Source organism: Furipterus horrens, unplaced genomic scaffold, assembly GCF_987537825.1.
Source record: "Furipterus horrens unplaced genomic scaffold, mFurHor1.1.pri manual_scaffold_6, whole genome shotgun sequence".
NCBI lineage: Eukaryota > Metazoa > Chordata > Mammalia > Chiroptera > Furipteridae > Furipterus > Furipterus horrens.
In genome coordinates this window covers 45,195,125-45,207,207 of record NW_028327176.1, presented here as the reverse complement: position 1 = coordinate 45,207,207, position 12,083 = coordinate 45,195,125, and the positions used below count along the sequence as shown (strand labels likewise).

Genomic DNA, 12,083 nt, shown 5'->3' with positions numbered 1-12,083 from the left:
CTGAAAAGTCAGTGTTGTGTTCTGCATTATGTGAGGATAACAAATAAGTGCATACACTTAGCATACTAAATTTTAGCTGAGGTTACAATAATAACTAAATAAAATAATATTATCAATTACTTATATTTTAAATGCATTTGACTCCAAAGTCAAAGAGGAAAAATAGTCATCAGTTCTCCCATAAATTTGGAATTAGGAAACTAGTGAATGGTTAGCTGAATACCAGTTTACATAACTTAGTCAAGTCCTTCAACTCATACAAGTCTCAAATTCTAAGCCTAGCAAACAGCAGGACATCTAGCCATTAAACATTTTAAGAAGTAGGGGGGCTCTAATAAATGTAGGGTTGAAAGTCAAATGCTCTTCAAGGCAGACTCCCTTTTGATTTTTCTCTATTCATGTCCAGTGCTAGGAAGCCAAATGAGGAGGTCTGCAAGCAACACAGAAGAGCACTTATGCCCAGAAGAGCTCCTACCTGTCAAAACTATTCTGAGAATGGAAACCAGCCCAAAGCAGCAGCTTTGCTCTCAAAATAGTTTGATGGGTGAGTATACGCCAGAAGTAGGAGTGCTCCCACACAAATTCTCATTTGCCTCTCTATTACTCTCCACTACTCACCAAGAAATCCAGTTGGCAACACTATTTCTTGCACCTTTGAAGGCCATTTTCCAAGAAGTTCATTTCTGAGATTATTCAGTAACAGTTAACATTTATTGAGCAGTTATTATGTGCAAGACACTGTGCTAAGCACATTTACATGTACAACTGTATTTTGTCTTCATAATCAGAGTTTTGAAGTAAGTACTTTTATTATTCTTTCCATCTGAGGTTCAGGGAAGTGGATAAGCCAAGTTGGTGCTGAAACATAAATCTGAATCTAGCAGTGTTCCCACTGCTAGAGCATTGCTGTGAAGCACTATACTATGCTCAGGACCAACTTATGCAGTAGGCACAGGGCCTAGGACCCACAATAATTTTAGGGCTTCATGACAATGTTTTAATATCTAATAGTAACATACTCATCTTTATACTGTTATAAAATAAATTTTTAAATATCTGTTTTGGGGAAGAGGCTTACAACAGTCCTACGTGGCCTGGGAAAGCCACTGTACTCTCTAAAGGTTCACTGGCTTTTACAGCACTTCTCATTTTAAACATATTTGTTTTCCTGTCAGGGTCCCTAATTACCTTGAATGTCTTTACATTTTTATTGTTTTTAACCAGGTAAGATTTCTGGGAAAGCAGAAATGATTGACTACCTGATTGTTTAATCCATCAATGGGGCAAAGGATCAAGCATGAATTCGTTTATACTCACTCCCAGTTCTGTAATATCTTCTGTCTGTGGTAGGAGGAAGAAAGCTCTAGGGTATATAAGCAGCCATTTTCATTTTACCCACTTGTGAAAATAAGTCATATTATCTAATACAGAGTTTCCCAATTGGTATGCCTCAGTCACACACAGCTTACAAGTTTTCTAAAAAGTCTGAAAGCTATATATAGACATGCAGTGTTCCTATATGGTTAATTTTACGTGTCAACTTGACAGGCCCATGAGGTGCCTAGACAATGAATTACACATTATTGTGGGTATGCCTGTGAAGGTGTTTCTAGATGAGATTAACACTTGAATTGGTAGACTGAGTAAAGCAGATTGTCTTTCTGAATATGAGTGGGCCTCATTCAATCACTGAATAAAGCTTGCAGACTATAGGGCTTCGAACTTCTCAGCCTCCGAATTCCAATTCCTTATAATCCCCCCTGTCCATCCTCCCCCATCCATCCATCCATCCTCCTAGTTCTGTTTCTCTGGAGAACGCTAACTAATACATCTCTATTTTATAAACAACTACAATAGAGTATGAGCAGCTTAAGTGTATTGAAAGTCTCATTAAGTTTTTCAAAGCAGTGTATAAGAGCAGCATATGTATGGTCCTAGACTCTGGTTCTTTTGCCACTCAAGTGCGTATCTCCTTTAAAATATCTTGTATTTATGGTAATTACTTAAACATATTTCTAGTTAAGTTTTCCTTTCTTTCTTAGGAACAGAAGTTGATTATTGTTAATAGTTTTTAATATTGATAGCATTAGGTCTTGCTCGTAAGTGGAAGTTTAGGAGAAACAAAATCCACTGGGTAACTTAATCTTCCATTTAAAAGGCTACCTTATGCCTCAATACCATTAAATATTAAGTAAGTTATCAAGTATTGTACAACCTACAATTGTATACTTATCAGTTCCTAATTTTAAGCCATATAAGAGTGACTAGAATAGTATTTACCATGCTGTCAAAAGATGCTTTCCACCTTCTGCATAATTTTTGGATAAATCTAATAAAGTATTTCTATTTTGGAGCCACAGGCCAGAATTTCCCATTTTCTGAGGGAAAAGCAACTAAGGAATTTCCATCCAAATACTTTGGATTAGCAATGAGTTATAAGGCCAAAATCTTAATTTCTTGAAATATAAATGACATACATTATATTAGTTTCAGGTATGCAACATGATGATTTGATACATGTGTATACTGCAAAATGACCACTACAGTAAGCCTAGTTAACATCCATCACCAGTTACAAAGTTTTCTTGTGATGAGAATTTTTAAGATCTACTTTCTTAGCAACTTTCAAGTATAAAATACAGTATTATTAACTATGATCACCAAGCTGTATATTACATCCCCATGACTTATTTTTATAACTAGAAGTTTGTATCTTTTGTTGCTATGTTTGTTTAGAATAAGTTCAAGTGTTCCCAAAATAAAGGAAAATTTCCATATAGCTTAGGCAGATGATTAAACAAAGGTGAAAATACAGGATTAGTTACACTCAGTTTGACAATGCTGACTTTCTGGTGAACAAACCAATAACTTAATCTCAGAATAACAGAAGCCAAAGTATTAGTGATTCTCTTCATTTTCCTTTTCGTGATACTCTTAATATTTAAAGCTCTCACAACAAATCTTCATCAAAAATACTTTCCCAGTAGTAATATCAATTAGATGGCTAATAAGAAAGAATGACTCAGAGGTCCCTTTTCTACGGCCAATTAATATAAAAAAATTACTAATTACCTAAATTCTCAGATAACATCAGGGCAGTACATTTCAAATTTTATAAAAGCTCAAAGTTAAATGTAGTGCTTATGACATTATCTCCTTTACTATACATCTAAGAAAAAGGCATCCTGGGTAACAGTCAAGGTTCCTTTCTGGCACATGAACAGGTAAAAAAATAAAACAAGGAAGGAAAAAAGGAAGGAAACTGTAAAACAATATCCATAATGGTCTTTCGGAAAAAGGGACTGCTTTGAAAGTAACAATGATTTTGGTTTTTGTTGTAATTCTGTTTTATTTTTAATCTTAACCCAGAAAGAACAGATACCTTTACTTGCTTTTCTCTGCAATTTATAAGAATGTTAATAAGATCATGAAATATACTGAACTCTGAGTTCTCATAAAAAAAATTTTCACTGTAGAGGAAGAATATTTCTCAATAAATGATCATGTATGGCTTTCATATCAAGGCTTAAACCTCTCTTTGAGGCTTGCTGGATCCACATCTAAGAATTAATTTGTCTAAGAACAATTTATAACTTTGAAAGATTTCTTCTTGGATGGTTTTCCCCTACGTAACAAATTATTGCAATAAAGCTGCAATAACTGATTGTTCCCTGACCCAAGGAATACGTATTTTATTGAAAAGGCTAAGATATCCTTTTGGTAGACTGGAGAGTATTACAAAATAGGGACCTGGATAATGTCACACACCAAATACAGCGAAAAGTTGAAGACATCTGAAATGACAACTACACTCTATCTGATTTCACAAGACAAAGACTCATTCCCCATGTTTGTTTAACTGAACTAAATGAGCTCTGAATTATCTAAGACTTTCACATTTTGTTAAAGCAGAATTTGCACAAAACCAACTTGATAGCACTCTGTTCAGAACAGAATGGTTGTATCCAGGTTAAGATTGAACAGGAATGAGTCATTTAAATTTTACCATTAAAAAACCTAATTTTTCCTGTCATTAATTATGTGAGGGTTTCTGTGCTGTCCCCAACACTGTAGCAACTACAAGAAATACTTAAGAAAATATTAATAAATCTAAACCTCTCCTATAAAAATAATGGATTTTTCCAGCATATTCCAGGAAAGGAAGAAACTGAGGCCACAAGCCTCCTTCACAACAACAGAAAAAGTATGAAAGTCATTTCCAACTACTTACTTATTAGCTAGCAGGGCTTACCCATTCCCTACCTCAACTTTCTTCCAAAGTTCTCTTCCAACTCTTTCCAGAAGTTTCTCCATTCTACCACCCACCTCCAAGTTCTGCTCATTTTGCATAACCCATTCAGAAAAAAAAAAAACCTAAGGACTGAGCCAAACAAATCTCAGAAGCTTTAATGCATCTTGCCACATCTATACAGTTTATTTTTACAAAACAGAATCATATACAAAACTCTGATTTTTCAGATTGTTTCACTCATTTAAAAATCTATTGTCATTTTATCTTCACTAAAGTCCTCTGAAATAGATATTACAGATAACTGAGTTCACAGTTAACTTGTCCTAAATAATAAAGATTATAAAAGGCTGAGCCAAGATTCAAACTCAGATCTGTAAGATTCCTTAAGGCCCATATACTTTATTACCGCCTATATTCACTTATCGAATTATAAATAAATAACTTCAATTAACTTGCATGATGCAAAAAATTTCCTTTTTAAAGAGACCATACTTTTAAAATTTCATTATCTGATGATGTTAAAAGTTCTAAGGCTATAAATTAAATATAATCCAATACAGCGTCACCCTATATTCGAGTAGGATGAAACTAAACAGGAAAGGAAATAGGTCAAAACCAAGTCTTTGCTTTGCATTATATAATTAATTCACTCCTTGTTTACAATTGCAAGCTTCTGCCTCAGTAATAAATTCCTCAATAGAAATAACACATATTAGCCAAACATGTAATAACTGAATTAGCAAATCAAGCTATTCAGATACTCAAAGTCAAATGAAAAGTGATCAGCGGTATACAACAACTGGTAATATCATAATTTGACACTACCTTAAAGTATTAAAGATGTTAAAGCAATGATGTACAACCATTTCAACTAAAATTCAGACTTTGGAAATATTTCCAGTTAAGAATGGTTTGCTTAGCAAAATATAACTGGAGAAGTAAGAGTTTATAGATTCTGGTTTTGTTCTCACTATCTTTAAAATAAGCCCATGGGCCAGGTGTTACATACGTCAATTGTCAATATAAAGCAGTTATTTCCAAGTGTTCTCTTTCATACCCCTCAGGTTGAGGAAAGGTAAAAACAACTTGGGTATCAAGCTGCACCTCTGGGTTATTTTAAGTCCAAATACATCTTAATGAATCTTCTCTGAAAGAGACGAGACCAGAAGAGGATAAAGTACAGGAGGGTAAAAAATATTCTCCTTGACATCCCTACTTAACAAGAGTAACTGTAAATGTACATTTTTGCAAGAAATTATAAGCAAATAAATATAGCCACAGTAAGTCAGCCATGGTTGTTTCTTACTAGGTCTGAACTTTAATCTCTCTCTCACACCCTTACCCCAGGTCTTTGAGTACCTGTTAAAGTAAGAGGTCCAAATCTATTTTTTTCTAATTCTTTTTCTATCCTCAAGTCCCTATAGACTTTTAAGCAGAGGTTTAGGTTTCAAATTCTGCTTACTCTCTTCTGCTATCAAAACTGTACTCCAATTTCCTAGGTCTTTGATAAGACAAAATTAAGACACTGTTTTCTGAAGCTTAAAAAAAAAGCCTTCTAAATCTTAGTTTAACCTTCTTTTAAAATCATCGTTAAACTGAAGGATTCACTGGAATAACTAGCTAATTAGTGAATTTTACATAATTTATATTTATATGCATCAAAAAGTTAATGTCTTTAAATATTAAAAAGCTTATGATAAAGAAAAATTTTACCAAGCATTATTGTAGGGCTGTCTATTTTAAGTTTACCAAAGTCTTGTGAAAACTGTAACCGATCAAACAATCAGGCAAGCATTATGTATCATAAAGAAACTCCTTAACAGGCAACCAATTTTAAAATATTTTTTTGAAAAACTAAATTAGAAGCCTCCACAGCATATGTCATATAAAAGAGAGAAAATTAGTATATACCTGAACTGGAGTGGCTGTTTCCTGTAAATGGCCACCAGCAACTGCTACTTTGGAAGTTGCTAAAGGGACGCTGTGCGTTTTAGGGGTTTCCAGAGTGTAAGTGTTTTCATCTGTCCTATGTGACTGCCAGGCTTCCTTTCGATGATGAGATTCAGCAGTCTGCTGGTCTCCAAAAGCAGCCCAAGAGTCACTCTCTTTCTGTCCATCCTCAAAAGCGTTCCAATCTACAACTTGGCTAGGACCAGCTGAACTGAAGTCCGCAAAATCATCAGAATCTTGAAAAGCACTGCAGTCATCTTGAATATTTGGCACAGAATCAAAATTTCCAAAATCGCCTTCTTGTCCAATTTTTAGTTTTGAAACAGGTTCAGTTCCTGCAGACTTTCTTGCCAACTTACATTCCTCTGAAAAACTATCAGAATTCTGTTTTTGATCTGACTCGGTAAATATAATTTCCTCTTGGCAAGAAACAGCATTTGTGTCCCCAAATTCTCCAAAGTCATCACTTGGTTCACTAAAATGTGGAAAGTGCTCTGAGGACTCTTCAAAAGTGACATCACTCATTGAATCTTGAGTACCAGTAACAAAAGGAGGAGTTGTGCCACTGGCTGTGCCAAAGTCACCAAAATCATCCTCAATGGTATCTTCACAAGTCACAAAGTCATTACTACTATCACCATTTTTTACACCAATAGAATCATCCACAACATTTTCTTCTGTAGGATCAATGCTGGGGCTTTGGGAATCAGTAAACTTTCCACTTTCTTCTTTGGAAGAATTAATTTTATCTTCAGCCTCAAAAGTTTTAACAGAATCCATGCTCAGGTCAGTACATTTAGAAGTAGGTAAGTCAAGTTTTTCTTCAGTTTTACATTGTTCTTTCCTACTGGCTTCTGAATTATCAGCTGAGTCTACCAAACTCCAAGCCTTTGACTGAACACTTGAACTTAGAAATTCATCCTGTTGCAGTGTTGGAAGACCTTGTTTTTTAGTACTGAAATCGCCATTGCTCTTCATGCTTGTTTCTGAAATGCAAACCTGATCCTCTCCTTCAATGTCTCCTTTATCATCAGAGGTTCTACCCAAAGACACTTCTTTTACAGAATTCAGTTCACTGACTCTATTAATTTTATTGTTTTCCTGAATGGTTAGTGCTTCTCTATCATTTAAAACTGCACATCCTATTTCTTTTACTTGTATCTTTTCCTTTTTGGAAAATGTGGCAAAATCTGCAAATTCCTCAGCAGGATTATGTGCACAGTCTAAATTATACTCAGTACTATGAGTGCTAAGAGGCTTTCTTCCTTGTGAATCTGCTACATTGTCCAGATCATCTGTTCCCTGAGGATTTCCAGTTTCCAATACTGCAAACCCATTTGTTAGAATCTCCAGACAAGGTTTTTCACCGTTGCAGCTCTCTAACTGCTTGTTTTGATGAAGATTCCTATCAGTTCTAAAATCTCCTGGAGAGAAACTTCCAGCTGTTCCAACATTCTGTCTCTGCTCCATTATTTTATTTAAATCTCCTGGACTTTGTATGTCATCACTGGAAGTATCTAAAGTTTTAGATGGAATTACTTCTTTGCTGGTGGTAGAGAGTAAAACACTAGACTGTTCTTTCACAGGAGAAGAAAGTTCAGCAGTGAAGTCCTTATCATTACCATTTTTAGTGGATTTAAAGCTTGTAAGGCTATCTATATTTTCTGAGAAGTCATGAATTGGCAAAAAATGATTTGAAGGTACAAACTCTTCCTTGGGACGAGTATAATCTGGTGTGTCAAAATCAACAAACCCTACACCAGAAGGGCTAACTTCTGAAAACCCACCAAATTCCCCAAATTCATCATCATCTTCATCCTCGGCTCCATTGTCTAGTGGTGGTGGGGATGAAGAATACATTCGAATGATGTCTGGCTCCATTGTTCAGTTGCTTTTGAATAATTAATTTATACCTGAAAAAAAAAAAAAAGAGAGATTTTTGAAGGACAGACTGCATATAACAAGATCTTTCAAAATTCTCTAAGCTACTTAAAAACAATGCAAATTTACAATGCTGTTTTTTATCTTTTAAATTATTTTCCTCTTAGTTGAGATCACTTTCCATAGCTATATTTTTACCTGCCAAAAAATTTTCCCTCTACTAGTATGTTTCCAAGGACATTCAAAAGTCACTAAATTTGGGGATTCCAGAAAATGTCAAATAAACACTTACAAAAATGTTACCTACAAAATTCTCTTTGGGGGCATGTGCTTCTTCTCTTAAGCCCTCTTCCCAGTTCACTTGGGGCTTGCCTTATGAGTTTGTATGACTTCTTTATAAATAAAAGACATGAATATTTTATCTCTAATAATTGCTGCAAATATTTTCCTCACTTTGCTTTTCAATATTTCTATCTAACTCAGGTTGATTTTGGTCTTATTTTAATAGACTTTATTTTTTAATAGTTTTAGGTTCATAGCAAAAGAGCAGAAGGTACAGAGATTTCCCATATGCACAGCCTTCTCTATTATGAATATCTTCCACCAGAGTAGTGTATTTGTTACAATTGATGAACCTACATCAACACATGATTTTTACCCAAAGTTCATAGCTTGTATTAGGGTCCACTCTTGGGTTTGGAATAATGTATAAGGACATGTGTCCACCATTATAGTTTCATACAGAGAAATTTCACTGCTCTAAAAATCTTCTCTGTTCCACCTATTCATCTCTCCTCTCCCCTGCTCCTGGCAGCCACTGATCTTTTTCCTGTCTCTATAGTTTTGTCTTTTCCAGAATGTCATATAGTTGGAAACATATAGTACATAGGTAGCCTGTACATACTATATGGTTCCTTCTTTCACTTAGCAATATGCCTCCAAGGTTCCTCCATGTTTTTTTCATGGCTTGATAGCTCATTTCTTTTAAGCACTGAATATTCCACTGTCTGCCTGTACCACAGTTTAATTTTTTATAACTTTCAATTTTGAAATAATCTAGGATACACATAAGTTGAAATAGTTATTGTATATTTTCCACTCAGTTTTCCCAATATGGTAAATAATGACAGTACATGACTAAACAGGAAACTGACATCACTACAACACTAATAACTCTGCTCCAGACCTTGTTTAGATTTCACCAGTTTTTTTCTTAGTGTGTAGTTCTAGGATATTTATCACATATATAGATTAGAAAGTAACCATCACTACAATTGGGATAAGAACTGTTTCAAAAATAGTTTAATATTCATCAATATCAAGTCCCTTGTGTTTCCCCTTAATAGTCACATCCCTCCCTACACCCTGAACTCTTGGCAACCACTCATCTGTTCTCCATCACTATAATTTTGCTACTTAAAGGGTGTTATATTAATGGAATTATACAACATGTAACCCTCTGAAGTTGTCTCTTTCCACTCAGCTTAATGCCCTTGAGATTTATCCATGTTGTTGCATGTATCAATAGTTCATTCCTTTTTATTGCCAAGGAGCATTGTATTGTATAGATATACCAGTTTTGTTTCTCCATTCACTCCATTAAGGACATTTTGGTTGTTTCCTGTATTTTACAATTACAAATAAAGCTGCTAGGAACATTTATGTACAGACTATTATGAGAATATGAGTTTTCATTTCTCTAACATAAGTACCCATAATTGTGAATGCTGGGATATAGTATGTATGTTTAGTTCTGTAAGAAACTGCCAAGTTGTTTTTCCAAATTAATTTTTAAGGGTCAAACCAAATTGATCTTCTCATTCATAATTGGCAGGTAGCCTTGCTCTGAGAAATCACCCAGAGACTTTAGGATTAGACAACAGGTTTATTGAGGGAAAAGGGGAAAGAGGGGTGGAGGAAAAGAGGACACTCCTGGACCAACTCGAGGGCCCATAGGACCAAAGGGAAGGGGGAAGAGGAAAGGGGAAAGGGGCAGTGGAGATTCCCCATCACCCACATGGCCCACAGGAATCGCCTGCCTGAGTTTCTCCAGGCACCTTTTTTAAACTTGCCGAACACATTTGGTTAGTGTGAGTTTACTTATCAACCCTGGCTGGTTTGGCTCAGTGGATTGAGCGTCGGCCTGCGAGCTAAGTGTCGCTGGTTCGATCTTCCAGTCAGGGCACATCAGAGAAGGAAAACTCTGACTCCAAAAAACCTCCGCTGCCTTGCGGCATACCTCTTCAGGGGAAAGGCTAAGGGAGTAAACCCCGACAGAAAATCCGGAGCCGGAGTCCCTAAGGCGGTTTGACGTTGTAGTCAACACCGGCAACTCCTGCGACGCACCTGAAGCCAAGCTGTATTGACTCCGTCTTTCCCTTGGACCCTTCAGCTGCGAAGAGAGGGGGGGTCTGCTGCATGGGCAACAGCAGACCCTCCATATCACCCTGCCCAGGCTCTGTAGCTTCAGCTTCACTGGAGAGGACACTCCAGCGTCATCGCAAGATGTCGATTCAACACGGGAGGAGACAGATACCGTGTCACTCCCGAGTCGGACTGCACAACCATTCTCGGCGGTGCAGATAGACTCTTAAGAAGCTACACCATTGTCTCTCGAGACGACGGATGGCTGCCGCCGCCGCCGCCGACTTATCAACACTTTTTTGATAGGTCATTCACATCTTTTTGCTTTTCCCCCACCAGGTTAGTTAACATATTGGGCTAGGTCTATTAACATTTCCCTCTGGGAAGAAGCTAAGCTATTAGCATTTCCTGTGGGAGGGGCTAGGACATGGTCATTTGCATATTGTTTATTTGCATATGTCAAAAGTCTAGGTGGGCATTCTAGCAATCCCCATGTTCTAACAATAATTTTCTTCATTTTTTTGCTATCATAGAAGTTTAAGATTTAATAAATAGTATCACTTTTTTCTACTTTTGGAGTGTATTTTTAACATTTAATTTTTAATCTGTCTATAACATTTTAGTGTACGATTTAAAGCAAAAGTCTAAGTAAATTTTTTCCCTAGTCAAGCAATTATTATAATCCCATTTATTGAATAATCCTTCCCAATCCTTTAGTTTATCATGTCTCTTTTTTTAATACACTTAATTCTTAAGTGCAATATATGTTTGGGTTATTCTGTTCCTCTGAATTAAACTGTCAAAAGTGCCACAGACAAACATTAAAAGCAAAGGGAGAATTAACAACCAAAGTCCTAGAATAAAATTAGCCTATAAACAATGAATGGCTACTTCCTGCAATTTACAGTTGCCAGTCAGATACAAGAGGGAAATGCTTACTATAAAATTCAACCAGTTTTGCAAACTAAAAAATATCAACTTCTTCCAACTCTCTTGAGTAAAATTTCACATGATCTTACAGTTTTAGAAAGAAGATGCCTTAGAAACAATATTAACTTAACTTGGAGGTGAGGAAAATGGGGCCAACGGATGATAAACTTTCCCAAAAGTCATAGAGCTGGTTAGTAGAAAATGGCTTCAGAATTCTGAAAAGGATCTTTGAGGTCAATGACTGGTCAGTCACTGAGAGTTACTTGAAAGAAATGTTAGCAAGTCATGAGAAACGTAAAAGGCCATATTGTAATATATCTACTTTAAATGGTCTTCCTTAAGAAATCTGCATCATAAAGAAGAAAATAACTGCTTTAGTTCTGAGATAACTTCTTTTGTGCTGATTTATATAGGAAAAAAAACATTAAAAAATATATATATATATAACAGTAAAAATGTATGTATATATGGACCCTATTTTCTTCCTTTGTTCAGAGTCCTGATAACTACTTCTAATGTTTAGCATACAGGGTAATTTGACCTCTAATAGTTTCTCTGTAATTATGAAGTTCTTATTATTTAAAAATACTCTGATTGTTAGTGCAAGTATGGAGAATGGACATTTGCACACACACACTGCTGGTGGGTACGCCTTTCAGAAAGCAATCTGGCTATACTATACAAACTCTTTAATTCAGAATAGCAG

The 12,083-nt window shown here is 35.7% G+C and overlaps 1 protein-coding gene across 3 annotated transcripts in view; it reads right to left on the bottom strand.

Moving 5' to 3' along the window:
- Nucleotides 1-12,083, bottom strand: part of AFTPH (aftiphilin) — a 62,978-nt gene that overhangs the window by 33,121 nt on the left and 17,774 nt on the right. For all 3 annotated transcript variants that reach the window (XM_090281395.1, XM_090281393.1, XM_090281394.1), the window contains exon 2: nt 6,164-8,115. In XM_090281395.1, the coding sequence (XP_090137521.1) occupies nt 6,164-8,083 (1,920 nt within the window). In that variant the 5' untranslated portion in view covers nt 8,084-8,115. The remainder of the gene's footprint in view (nt 1-6,163; nt 8,116-12,083) is intronic.